The sequence below is a fragment of the Topomyia yanbarensis genome, chromosome 2 (genome assembly GCF_030247195.1).
Source record: "Topomyia yanbarensis strain Yona2022 chromosome 2, ASM3024719v1, whole genome shotgun sequence".
Classification (NCBI taxonomy): Eukaryota; Metazoa; Arthropoda; class Insecta; order Diptera; family Culicidae; genus Topomyia; species Topomyia yanbarensis.
The window spans coordinates 113,907,753-113,919,959 of record NC_080671.1 but is presented as its reverse complement, the minus strand read 5'-3'; the positions used below and the strand labels follow the sequence as shown (position 1 = coordinate 113,919,959).

General features: G+C 38.0%; 2 protein-coding genes across 3 annotated transcripts in view; both read right to left on the bottom strand.

Annotated features, from left to right (window-relative positions):
- The window catches only part of LOC131679674 (uncharacterized), a 67,204-nt gene extending 59,259 nt beyond the window's left edge, over positions 1 to 7,945 (bottom strand). Inside the window, exons 1-2 of the mRNA XM_058960408.1 lie at positions 7,906 to 7,945; positions 7,649 to 7,847 (exon numbers count right to left, since the gene is read on the bottom strand). Coding sequence (XP_058816391.1) covers positions 7,649 to 7,847; positions 7,906 to 7,945 — 239 coding nt within the window. The remainder of the gene's footprint in view (positions 1 to 7,648; positions 7,848 to 7,905) is intronic.
- LOC131679245 (dual 3',5'-cyclic-AMP and -GMP phosphodiesterase 11) overlaps positions 1 to 12,207 on the bottom strand; it is a 422,056-nt gene that overhangs the window by 393,026 nt on the left and 16,823 nt on the right. The window lies entirely within an intron of this gene.

Genomic DNA, 12,207 nt, shown 5'->3' with positions numbered 1-12,207 from the left:
TCGCCCGGAATTTCGCACGGAGCTTCGCACGGAATTTTGCACTGAATTTCACACGGAATTTCACACGAAATCTCGCACGGAATTTCGCGCGGATTTTCAAACGGAAATTCGCACGGAATTTCGCACGGGATTTTGCACGGAATTTCGCAAGAAATGGGTAACGGAGCTTCACACGAAATTTTGCATGGAATTTCGCGCGGAATTTCGCAGAGCATTTCACCCGGAATTTCAAACTGCTTTTCCTGCGAATTTTTGCACGGAATTTTGCGTGAAATTTCGCACGTAATTTTGCACGGAGTTTCGTATGGAATCTCGTACGAAATTTCGCGCGGATTTCGAACGGAGTTACGCACGGAATTTTGCACAGAATTTCGCACGCAATTTCGCACGGAATTCCGCATGGAATTTCGCCCGGAATTACGCTCGGAATTTCACACGAAATTTCGCATGGAATTTCGCACGGAATTTCGAACGGAATTTTGCACGGAATTTGGCGGAATTTGCAATTTTACACAGAATTTCGCACCATTTTTTCACGAAATTTCGAAAGGGATTTCACTAGGAAATTCGCACAGCATTTTACACGGAATTTCAAACGGAATTTTGCGCGAAATTTCGCATGGAATTTCACACAGAATTCGCGCGAAATTTGGCATGAAATCTCGTACGGAATTTCGCAAGGAATTTCACACGGAATTTCGTACGGAATTTCGCACGGAATTTCGCACGGAATTTCGCACGGAATCTCACACGAAATTTCGCACGGAATTTCGCGGGGAGTTGTGTGTGGAATATCGCACGGAATTTGGCGCGAAATTTTGCACGAAATTTCGCACAGAATTCCGCGGAATTTCGTGCGAAATCCCGTGCGAAATATCGCGCGAAATTCCGTGCGAAATTCCGTGAAAAATTCCGTGCGAGATTCCGTGCGAAATTCTGTCTGAAATTTCGCGCAAAATTCCGCGCGAGATTCAGAATTTCGCGTGAAATTCCTCAGGAAATTTCCGTGCGAAATTTCACGCTAAATTCCATGCGAAATTCCGTGTGAAATTCCGCGCGAAATTCCGTCCTAAATTAAAATATAAAATTAAATATCTCGAGTCCTTTTAACACGAACTATCCAACTTATAAACTGCGGACCAGTGGCGGATCCAGGGGGAGGGTCCTGGGGGTCCGGACCCCCTCCGATTTTTTTTTAATTTGTTAAGAAATCTTAAAATAATTTCTATTTTAAATTCGTTCTAAGTTCAAAATCATTCTAAATCTGATTTAACCACCAAAACTTATTTGAGATTATTAGATATTACGTATTATACACTGAACATTTCAAAATCAAAATTTCAGACCCGCTCCGATTTTTTTTTCTGGATCCGCCCCTGCTGCGGACCTCTCTTTCTCGTACTTGTCAAGTCGTCGCTGTTGTGCTATCTTATGACAAGCGCCATTTAGTACATTTCGAGTAAAACGATTTTTAAAGTTTCAGATTGAATATCTTGAAACTTATAAATGATATAAACAATACAAAGAAGACAATTGATGCGTCTATCTATTCTGTATTAAACTCTCAAATATTACGTAGATCGGTTGACTATGTTGCGAGTTTTTACTATAAATGTAAACAAAAGTCGCACTCACACGTGTCATAGTATTGATGACAAAATTTGTATGGCGTGTCATAATCGTGCATGGAAAATTTTCCATAGAAAAAAATCCTCAATTATTAACTTTAATTCATATCTTTGGCTTCATTTGGTCTATAAAGAATCGCTGAGATGCATTTTGAAGGAAATGAGTAAGGAAATCTAAAAAAATAGTTATTTTTGGTTATAGTGTTGTCAAATATGCTATATTTTCAGTTTTGAAATAAAACTGAATTTTTCTCACAATTCGTGTATTTTTGTTAAGAAAATGATCATGCCATTGTGTTTCTCAGATAGTTTTACACATAAAAACATCTTATGCATCAAGATAACTTGAGCCAATCCCCAGACACAGTCATTTGAAGCAAAAAATTCAAAATTTCTAAGCGCGTTTCTCGCTATATCTCAGTAATCAAGCAGAATATCAAAACTCTGAAAACGCCCCTTTGTAGATATTTTTAGACAAAGTATGTGGCATATCTAACTCAGTTTACTCCAAAATGGCGTTTGTCATAAGATAGCACAACAGCGATGAAGTGAGATAGCCAGGTGGGACCAAACCCAATGAAATGAAATGGTAATTTCTCCCCACTATATTTTGTCCCTATTTCCTATCTGATAAGTGGATTCGGTTGAGTGTTGCTTCGAAAGCACACTACCGAAGTGTGCACTATTTACGTGCACTCATCGTTAGCACTATTCGCTGGCGAATTGATCGACTGTACGCAGTCGCAAACCCGCCAACATTTTCTCTGCGATAGGTACTTGAAAACTTCTGTTGGACGTCCAACGTTCGCAACAATTGACCGACTGACTCTATCGTAAACTTCCTTATTGAATACCGGTTGCACGGAGGTGTTAATTTACATTTGTCAGTCCCCATCACGCAATATTGCTTCGAGTTTGATTCTTACTCGGCTTGTGTAAGACCTGCTACGTTTAGATGGCGGCCGAAAATTTGTGTAACTCGTTTCGCACTGCGAGAGCGTCGTGTTTTTAGCAGACTCTACCTGGTGCTTTTCTGTTTTTATATTTTATTTTGTATTTGATTATATTTTTTAGTTTGCATTCCATTTCTAATTCAATATATTGAGTGTTCAGCCACAAAAGGTGACTTTTCATCCCTATTGATTACGTAATTCGGATAATTATTACAGGTAAGCATCGATATAACGTACATTGTGTTGAAAAAATGTGCGTTATATCGAAGCATGAAAAAATTCTTAGAATTGTTGTTCATTCGATTCTATGTTATCAAGTCGAATTTCAACCATATATAGCTAATATTGAAAATATAATCCAACTTGCAGTGTGAAACAACTTTTCTTATGAACAATTTGACTTAAAATATAAGTTTGTTTACCCAAAGTACTTTTTAAGCTCTCTTTTTAATCACTTTTGCTTAGACAAAATTCAGGAACTAAATGTAATAAGCCTCCAATATGTTGGTGCTCTGTGTGGGTTTGCAGCCTTGTTGGGCAGCTATTTTGCAGACCAGGTATATCGAGCGAATGCCGAAATAGAAACTACTCAAGTGGATGGTTTTTTTATATGTCAAAAACTGTATTTATTCAAAATATGCATTCCATTGTACTTTTTGAAAATCCACTTCATTAATTTTTTAGGAGTTAGTATTGCGATCAAAAGAAAAAGAGTGTTATCAACTTATATGTTTATCAACCAAAGAAAATCAATTAATAGAAACATTGTATGAGCATGAACTCGTAGGATTTCTCAAGTTTTTCTACCTACTATTCTGTTCAAGATCTCCTGTCTCATTTTACGCAATGAAAATTGACCGTTAAGTGGCCAATAGACTGGTTCAATTTTTGACTTTTAGCTCCACCAAGCTCTACTGATTCCTTTTATGGCCCTTAGTAATTGTGCAAATTTTGGTACCAATCGGTTGCGTCTACGGACCCTCCAAAAATTTCAAAGTTTATATGCAAATTAGTATGGAAAATCGATTAAAATTGAAAATTAATTCCTAAAAAATCACCTCATAATAATAAAATCCACTTGTTTTGATGTCATGCTTCTTCTTTAGTTAATAACTTTTCTCAGCGAATTTTTACAAACTTAAAATGTACCACGAATGTGTTCAATAGAAGAATACCTTTAGAAATATATAGTGTTCTCATGAATTGATTGATGAGGTGATTTTTTAAGAATTATATTCAATTTTAACCGATTTTCCATACTAATTTGCATATAAACTTTGAAATTTTTGGAGGGTCCGTAGACGCAACCGATTCGTACCAAAATTTGCACAATTACTAAGGGCCATAAAAGGAATCAATAATGCCTGGTAGAGCTAAAAGTCAAAAACTGAACCAGTCTAGTGGCCAACCTTGCTCTTCAGCATATTCAACAAGTACATCGGCGGCTTTCAAAGCACACTCATCCGAAACGTTAAGATTTTCATCTTCAGGATCAAGCGAAACAGAGACGCAAAGTTTTTTTTTCGTCCTCCTAAATCGTAGTGTTGGATGTATCATCAGCTGACGGGTTGAGCACTTTTTCAATGATTTCATCGTCCTTCAGGATCTCGAATTGCGCATTCTCTTCATCACTTGTTTCAAGTTTGTTGACAAGTCTAAGTCATTTTACTGCCTTAAAAAATATTAAACATTAGCTACTTTTTGCCACAATTATATAACAGGACCCCCTTACTAAGTTTAAATGATTATTCAAAGTCATTATTAAACTTTAAATTCACCACAATTTTGTGAGCACATTCCCATGCAGTTTGAAAAGCTTTGAACGTGGAGGTAGAATTTACCATTGCAGTCATCAATTGAAACATTGATTGCTGCAAAAAAATCAATATTGCATCCGTTATGCTATCTAGATCCATTGGGGCAAAAGGAGCGCTTTGGAGATGAAATTGGAGGCGTGATAGTCATCGTTCTTTTAACCGTGTTACCTGCCACTGAAACAGAAGACCATTGTAGGAAAACGTGACAGAGATAGAAGAGATAGATCCTTGTATAGGTAGAGAAGTTGTGTTTCCATTTTGAAGCGGGTGTAGAAGTATATGGTTTCTGTCTTAAATGTCAATTGCTTCGGCCAAAGCTTTGGCATCTAGGACATTGGATCAGATTTCGAATTCTGTTCCATTCTGCGTGAATCATTGCACAGTGTATAAAAACATCGTTTTCGTGCTCAAAATTAATAGCGTCTAAACCGTTAACTTTAGAAGTATAGTTTGTTCGGAGAAGCTTTTGCCTTTATGATTGTGCATCTACAATAGGGCATTATATTTTTTTTTGATTTCTCAAAGGCTACAAATGTCAAAGTAAGCTCAGATGCCAAATTTCACATCATTTGGACAATTTTAGACCCCCGCCCACATTGCTTGAAATTTTTTGAAATTGGTAGTATGGGAAAATATGGAAGAAAAATACATTAAATGCTATAACTTTTGAAGTAGTAATCAGAAAATTACAATTTATACCTATTTTGAAAGTAAATAATCTTAGTATTTGAATGGAGACATTTTTTTCTAGAAAAATACGAGAAAGTTGGGTATTGGGTCATTTTGGCCCCAAAATCCCATACTTTTAATGATTTTTCTGCTCCGTGACGCAAATCATACATATTTTGTAGTTTTTCTAACGTGAAAAAATCTCAGAAATCGAACGGAACTCTTTTCACCCTAGTCCGAATACGAGAAGTTGGGGTTATAGGGCTTTTTGTAATTCATATTAAATTTTATCATTTTCTCATACATATATCTTTATTATTCTTCAATCAATTCTTATAAAATGTAACTTTTTGAACGTGTAAAATTATGTGGAATAAAACAAAAATAAAAACGTTAGAGTTAAAATTCAGAAACATCAAACTTTTTGATATTTACTCTACAAATCTAATTTTTTTCATTCTTTGTCCTAATACCTCAACTTCCCCTATTTTTCCAGGAATGAAACTTTTCTCATGTGATCCTTAAGCATATTTTACACTAAAAGTAGTAAATAAATAAGAATTTCGTTTTAAACGGAGTTAATATGTACGATTTTATGATAAAAATGCGAAATCGACACTATATGTCAGATAATTTGATGTTCCTGAATTTTACCGATAACGAATCTATTTTTGTTATAATCCTAAGGATTTTTCACGTTCAACAAGGTATAGTTTATGAAAATTGAGTGAAGAATAATAGAGATATATGCACGAGAAAATGATGAAGTTTAACATGAATAACAAAAGGCCATTTAACCCCAACTTCTCGTATTTGGACAAAAGTCAAAAAGGCTCCTATCGATTTTCGAGATTTTTTTACATTAGAAAAACTACAAAATATGTATAATTTGCATCACGGAGCAGAAAAATCATTAAAAATATGGGATTTTGGGGCCAAAATGACCCAGTACCCCACATTCCCGTATTTTTCTAGAAACAAAAATATCTCCATTCAAATACAAAGCCCAAGTAACAATTGAAGTTTTATAGCACGCTACAAGTGCAATCTAAGTTTTATAAGTGGCTATAAAACTACCTAAAAACCTAAATTGTTAGTAGGGAGATTATTTCCTTCCAATTGCTACTTCAAAAGTTATACTATTTAATGAATTTTTCCTCCATATTTTCCCATACTACCAATTTCAAAAAATTTCAAGCGAAGTGGGCGGGGGTAAAAAATTGTCCAAATGATGTGAAATTTGGCAGCTGAGCTTACTTTGACATTTGTCACAATATGAGAGGGGGGACCTTTGAGAATCAAAAAAAAAATTGTTTTGCGATGCCCTAATCTACAGGAATATATCATTCGGTATTTTATTTTCTGAACTTATTAACATAGAGAATTTGTGTCTTCAGCAAACTTGTAGAAAATGCACAAACCATTTTTCCCCATCGAGGAGAAAAATGCTTAAAACCATCTTTGCGCGCGAATAGCACAAAACCTATAACTAAATTAGTTATGGGATTTGCATTTCGACTTCATCTCCCCAGAATCCGACACTAACTTAGTGACAGGACAGAGCTAAACTAGCGCCGAGTTAACGCTAACTCCAAAAAACGACACAATTTGCGCTCCTGAGCTACCCCTAGTGGAGCACTACAAGAAACTACAAGAAAAGAGCTTCAACACTGTGCACCGATACTCCCTCTCTCTGGCAACTTTGTATATCTCTAAAATATAAATATTAGAATTGAAGGATGGCAATCGAACTGGAATCCAACAGTTTTTACTAGACTTACATATACCCGCACTCGGGGTTGTGTCCAAAACAATCCAGTACATGTGTAAACAAAATCTCGGCGAACGTTGTTCAATAACCACAACGGGAAAAGTTCGCCCCCCATTAAATTGACTCGGTCGACCAACCAAAACATTGAACCGCACACGTCCCCGGCCGGCGGAGATATTATCACGCGAACAGAAACGCGTTCACCAGTTACTGACTTGTTTACTGAAACATTTAATTGCACGCTTCGTCAATTGAATTGGCCGTTTGATTCGTCACAATTGGATTCGCTCAACGCACGGGGAGGAAGCTTCCAGCCCAGTTCGATCGAACGTCAATGAGATGCGATGGGGGTGATGTAAAGGGGGCAGGAAGGGGGAAGGGGAGATGCTCTCGGGAATTCAATTAAAGTCGAGGCTTCTCTGGAGAACACTCGAGAGGTGGCATTCTGACAAACACTTGAATGGGTTTCACGTAAGCAGGAAAACACTGTTTCGAAAAATTCGGAGCTTCGGATTGGAAGCTTGTTTTTTTCTCTAAAACACATGCTGATGGCGTTGACGCAAATAAGTTTTGCAGATTCGAACGCCAATGAAAGCCTGGAGGAACAAGAAAAATGACACCGCTGCATGTTGGCAAATATTTTCTTTTAGGAGTAGAGTAAAAGTGTATAAAATACCGCACCAGATCATTTCTGTTTCATAGCATATACTATAACAACTATATAAGTTAAGTGGAGTGATACAATTTCATCAATTGATTTCTAAGAAGCTGAAAATTCGTGATCAGCAATTGATACAACATTTTATTCACCCTCGCCACGATATGACCATTATAAGACAGTTTGTGTGCGATTCTGTTCGCGGATTGAGGCTCAGCATGTTCTTATCGACTCCAGAAGACACACCACCATGCGAATGGCGAACAACGGTGTGTTTGCGACGTAGTGTGATTAAAAAAAAGCTGATGTTATCAGCCAGCGAAGTCGCGTTGTTGTCATTTCGAGCGCACACTGTGGTGTGGACAATATTAGCTTTACAGATTGCGGCAGTCAGTGCAGCCGTGCTCACCAGCTGGTGAGCTGGTGGTCGTGCAGTTATTGTTGAACATCTCGCCAGGTGCTGGACGTGGATACAGTGGAAGACATTTGCTTAGCAGCACCCTATTTTCGTTAGTTTTAAAATCAGATTCTCCAAGTTGAAACGATACAAAGCTTAGAGCCTACTCTCACCCCCAAAGCACAGAGAACAGACGTCCATCTTCAGCTTTCAACTTGTGTAAAATCTCTAATGGTTCCGAAGGTAGTTGGGATATCCAAACCAGGTGCGCTACTATCGTCATGTTTTTTTGTGGCTGAGTTCGACAGAATTGACAGCGGTTATTCCTCTACCCAGTCAAACTAGTCCGGAACCGGTTCGGACTTCCAGCATGAATTCTAGCTCAAATGCATCAACCGATAGAGACGGAATCGGTTGTTTTCTTTGAGCAAGATTCCATACTGAATCCATTCAGGATTTCGAACCGGTTCCGGAATGGATTTGACGAATAGTTGGGATAGGTTGGTGTGGCGGCGCTAGTGTTTATCGTATATTAATTCAAATGTTTACACTCGTTTTTAAAATATTTTTGTTCGATCATGGATGTCTGTTCTCTGTGCCCAAAGCCTTCGTCGTCGTTGCAGTGGTGTGATCCGAAAAACCGAGTATTCTATTCAACAACCCTCCCATGTCACGAATAGAGTCCATTTATTCAATGATCCAGCCTTTGAGCGGGTATTCATTTTGAATTAGAGTCTGACACTTATAATCTTACAATAATTGACGTTTACCTGTATGCCATTCAACAGGCACTATTGTTCAATATTCAGCACGTCATCTAGAAGTATAGAATAGTCATGTCCAGAAACAATAGATCGGCAAATCTTAAAATCATCTACGTTGGATAGTTTTCCGGCTTCAATACGAGTGCAGAGATCGTTTATGAATAAAACGAAAATTAGTGGCCCTTGGTGACTTTCTTGAGGAACTCCGGTTGTCATATCTAGAAAGCTAGAATGTGTTGAACCAATTCTGACAAAAGCAAAACGACTAGATAGATAGGATTGCAACCATCAAGTTAACCATGGACAAAAATCTAGTCCCTGCAGTTTCAGAAGAGCAATATTGTACTCTTGAAAAATCAAACTATATTGCGTCAGTTTGCGCTTCTTGACAGCGAGGACTAAGATACTAGAGGACGTCATCCGTGCTGATATTGGTCAATGATATGAGAAACAGCATCTCATAGTAAATTAACTTTTCAAGCACTTTTGTCAAACAGTTCAAAACCGAGATTCCTCTACATTTTTGAACGTTGTGAATATCTCCAACCTTGTGAATTGAAATAATAGCAGCTTCTTTCCATGCACTCGGGACGACGATTTCAGTGATTGAGCGGTTGAAAATATTGCCAACCGACAATGATAGCGATCTCACGCATCCTTTTACGAATACTGAAGGCATGAAATCCGGGCCTGGTCCTTTTAATGGGTTAATACTAGAGATGATCGGGTTTTAATTTTTTCGAATCCGACCCTGACCCGAACCCAAAAGCTTGAAAACTGAAAAACCCGCATCCGATCCGAGCCCAAAATTTTAAAATTTTAAAAACTCGAACCCGACCCGATCCCGAGAACGAAAATTTTGTGAAACCCGAGCTCGACCCGAACCCGATAATTTCAAAATGTAAAACTCGAACCCGACCCGAACCAGAAAATTTATAATTTGAGAAACTCGATCTGAACCCAACTTGTTAATATGGAGAATCAACCAAAGATCCCGAAGATTTTTAATTTAGGTACCTGAACTGGATCCATTGCTCATCCAAAAGAACCATCCAAGGCTTATTCAAAAGAATTATAGAATCACTTGAACCTAAGGTAACACACTACGCATTCAGCTATATCTGCCTACGATATGAACTATGAACTATGAACGTCTAATTTGTAATGTTCTTCCAAACTTAAAAATCGTCGATATCTTAACCGGAAAGTAGTATAAATCGGCGGCTAACGCATGGGAAAACAAGAGGTATAATGATGACAGTTTCAAACAACCTTGTCCGTCGTACATAACCAAATTTCTAATTTTTTATCGAAAACCATTCCTGCAAGAGTAGATTTGTATAATTTATTACATGTATTAAATTAAGCTATTGGCAATTTGTATTCGACAGTTTATACGACGTCACCCGCGTTAGTGTTAGGTACGATCAAACTTGTGTCGAAGGGTGTCAATCAAGATTCGTGTAGAAGGAAATCCTGATACTGAACATTTTGTTGAGCTAAACCAAACCATTATTTCATAAAAATGTGTAGTTCGTGGGAATCGAGTCCTGATACACAACCATGCACTGCTAGGCCCTATGCAAAACCGACTCAGACATCCCTTCGTTAAAAGTTTAATAAAGCCAGATTGACTAGCAGTCTTCGACAAAGTTGTAGACAATTAAATTATCTTTCCTATTTTCATTTACAGTAATAATAGGATTCATACAGTGCCACCTAGCGGCGAAAATGATTGAGTTTTCAAAAATTCATTATTTTTCTGGGCAGTCTGGTATACAGTCTTCCCAAATGAACATGAACACAATGTTCGCTCTAGTTCTGTGCTCATATTAAACCCACATTTTGTGAACGAACTCGAATACGCTATTTCGTACCTAAACACGTGCACACGTTCGCCTGCACAACCGAACCCCATGTACGTACACGGTGTGCGTACACATAGGTTCGCGGCATCAGTTTTCTCTTTCTCACTCTCATCCTCACTAGCGTTGACTCTTTTTTGCCGAATCGTTCTCGTGTACGCACCCGGTGTATGCACACGGAGGTTTGGACTAGAGTTTGTAAATCGTTCGCTTGGGTTCGATGTTCGAGGCGAACCTGAACATCGCGACAAAGCATGTTTGAGGTTGGACGCGTGCATGAATTTTTGTACACAGATACAAACTTGACGATGTGCATGGGAAATCTGGAGGGTATATTGTGAGCGTCCACTTTGAGTATAGATGTTGGAGGTCCAGGCCAAATCGAGCGTCCGTCCATTGGTGTTAGTGGAAGAATTGATTTGATACAAACCGCCAGCAATTATCGTTTCCATGATAGCTTCGCATTTCCAAGCAGGTAACGCTTGAGCTCGTCGTCGAGTATTCATCGGAGATGGGAAAGGTTGTAATCACTTACGATGAGTACACTATCTGAGATGACAGCTTTGCTTAGAATTATTTTTTACTTTTTAACGACATTCAATTAGCTGGAGATTACTGAGTAGAGAAAATTATGAATTTTTTTAGCCATAATACTCAAGTGAGAGCAAGGATGTGAAATATATAGATCGGAAAACTAGGATGAGGTAGGGTCATTAGAAACAGGCCTAAAATCTTACGGGCTAATCTTTTGTCTTCTGTTGGCAGGAGTCGAGTTTAGGCAGCATAACTACGAATCACTCAAGTCTACCAATATGTATCCTGGTTTGTTTAGAATATAATAAAGTGCAGAAGCATGTGCATTGTTCAGGTGTGGATTGCTATTTGGTAGCAGATATATACAACAAATATACAGAGAGCAGTTTTTTTTAAATTTTAACATTTAAATCAAACTTATCTAAACGCAATCCGCTCCTCGAAACATGCCCGAATAAAAACAAGCCACTCCGTCGTCGTCTAAAACGAAAGCAAAATTTTTCAAATATAACCCTGCTTGAAGATGTTCCAGCTAGGATGGTGGAAAATTACATCTTATTCTAAATGTAAAATCTCGTTCGACTTTGCATTATGACCCTCTATGAGCCTGTACCGCATCCATAAACATCCGGTAAATAACTGATTGCGCATGTAAATCTTGAGACAATCACTCCAGAAAACTCTTGGTATACCTAGGACATGAGCAAATAAAACAATACCTACCTAACTATCCTATAAAGAATAGTTTTGTTGTATAATAATTAACGAATCTTGATAAGAATTTAAAGCTAACTTTTCCAAGGAACTAAATTCCCAAAAACGAATAATTTTTATACGAGCAAATAGAATTGATGAAACCCCGGGTTAGTTCCTAAATGGAGGTCCCAGTCCAAATAGATTGTAAGTAGAAGTTTGTCCACCGTGTGGGTTCATATTTTTACCTGCCCGACCGACCCTTAATGACAGGACGGCACAGGGGCTTCTACCAAGCGATACATACAAATTAATTAAATTTTACTGGGTTTGTTTTCCACCCAACGACCTCTGATGGTGGGAATGTGTTGTGGTTTGTTACCGCGTCCGACCGACCGGGATTTCAATGACCGCGTTCTTCTACAGCATATTGGCGGCTACTACGGCAGCGTTGGAAT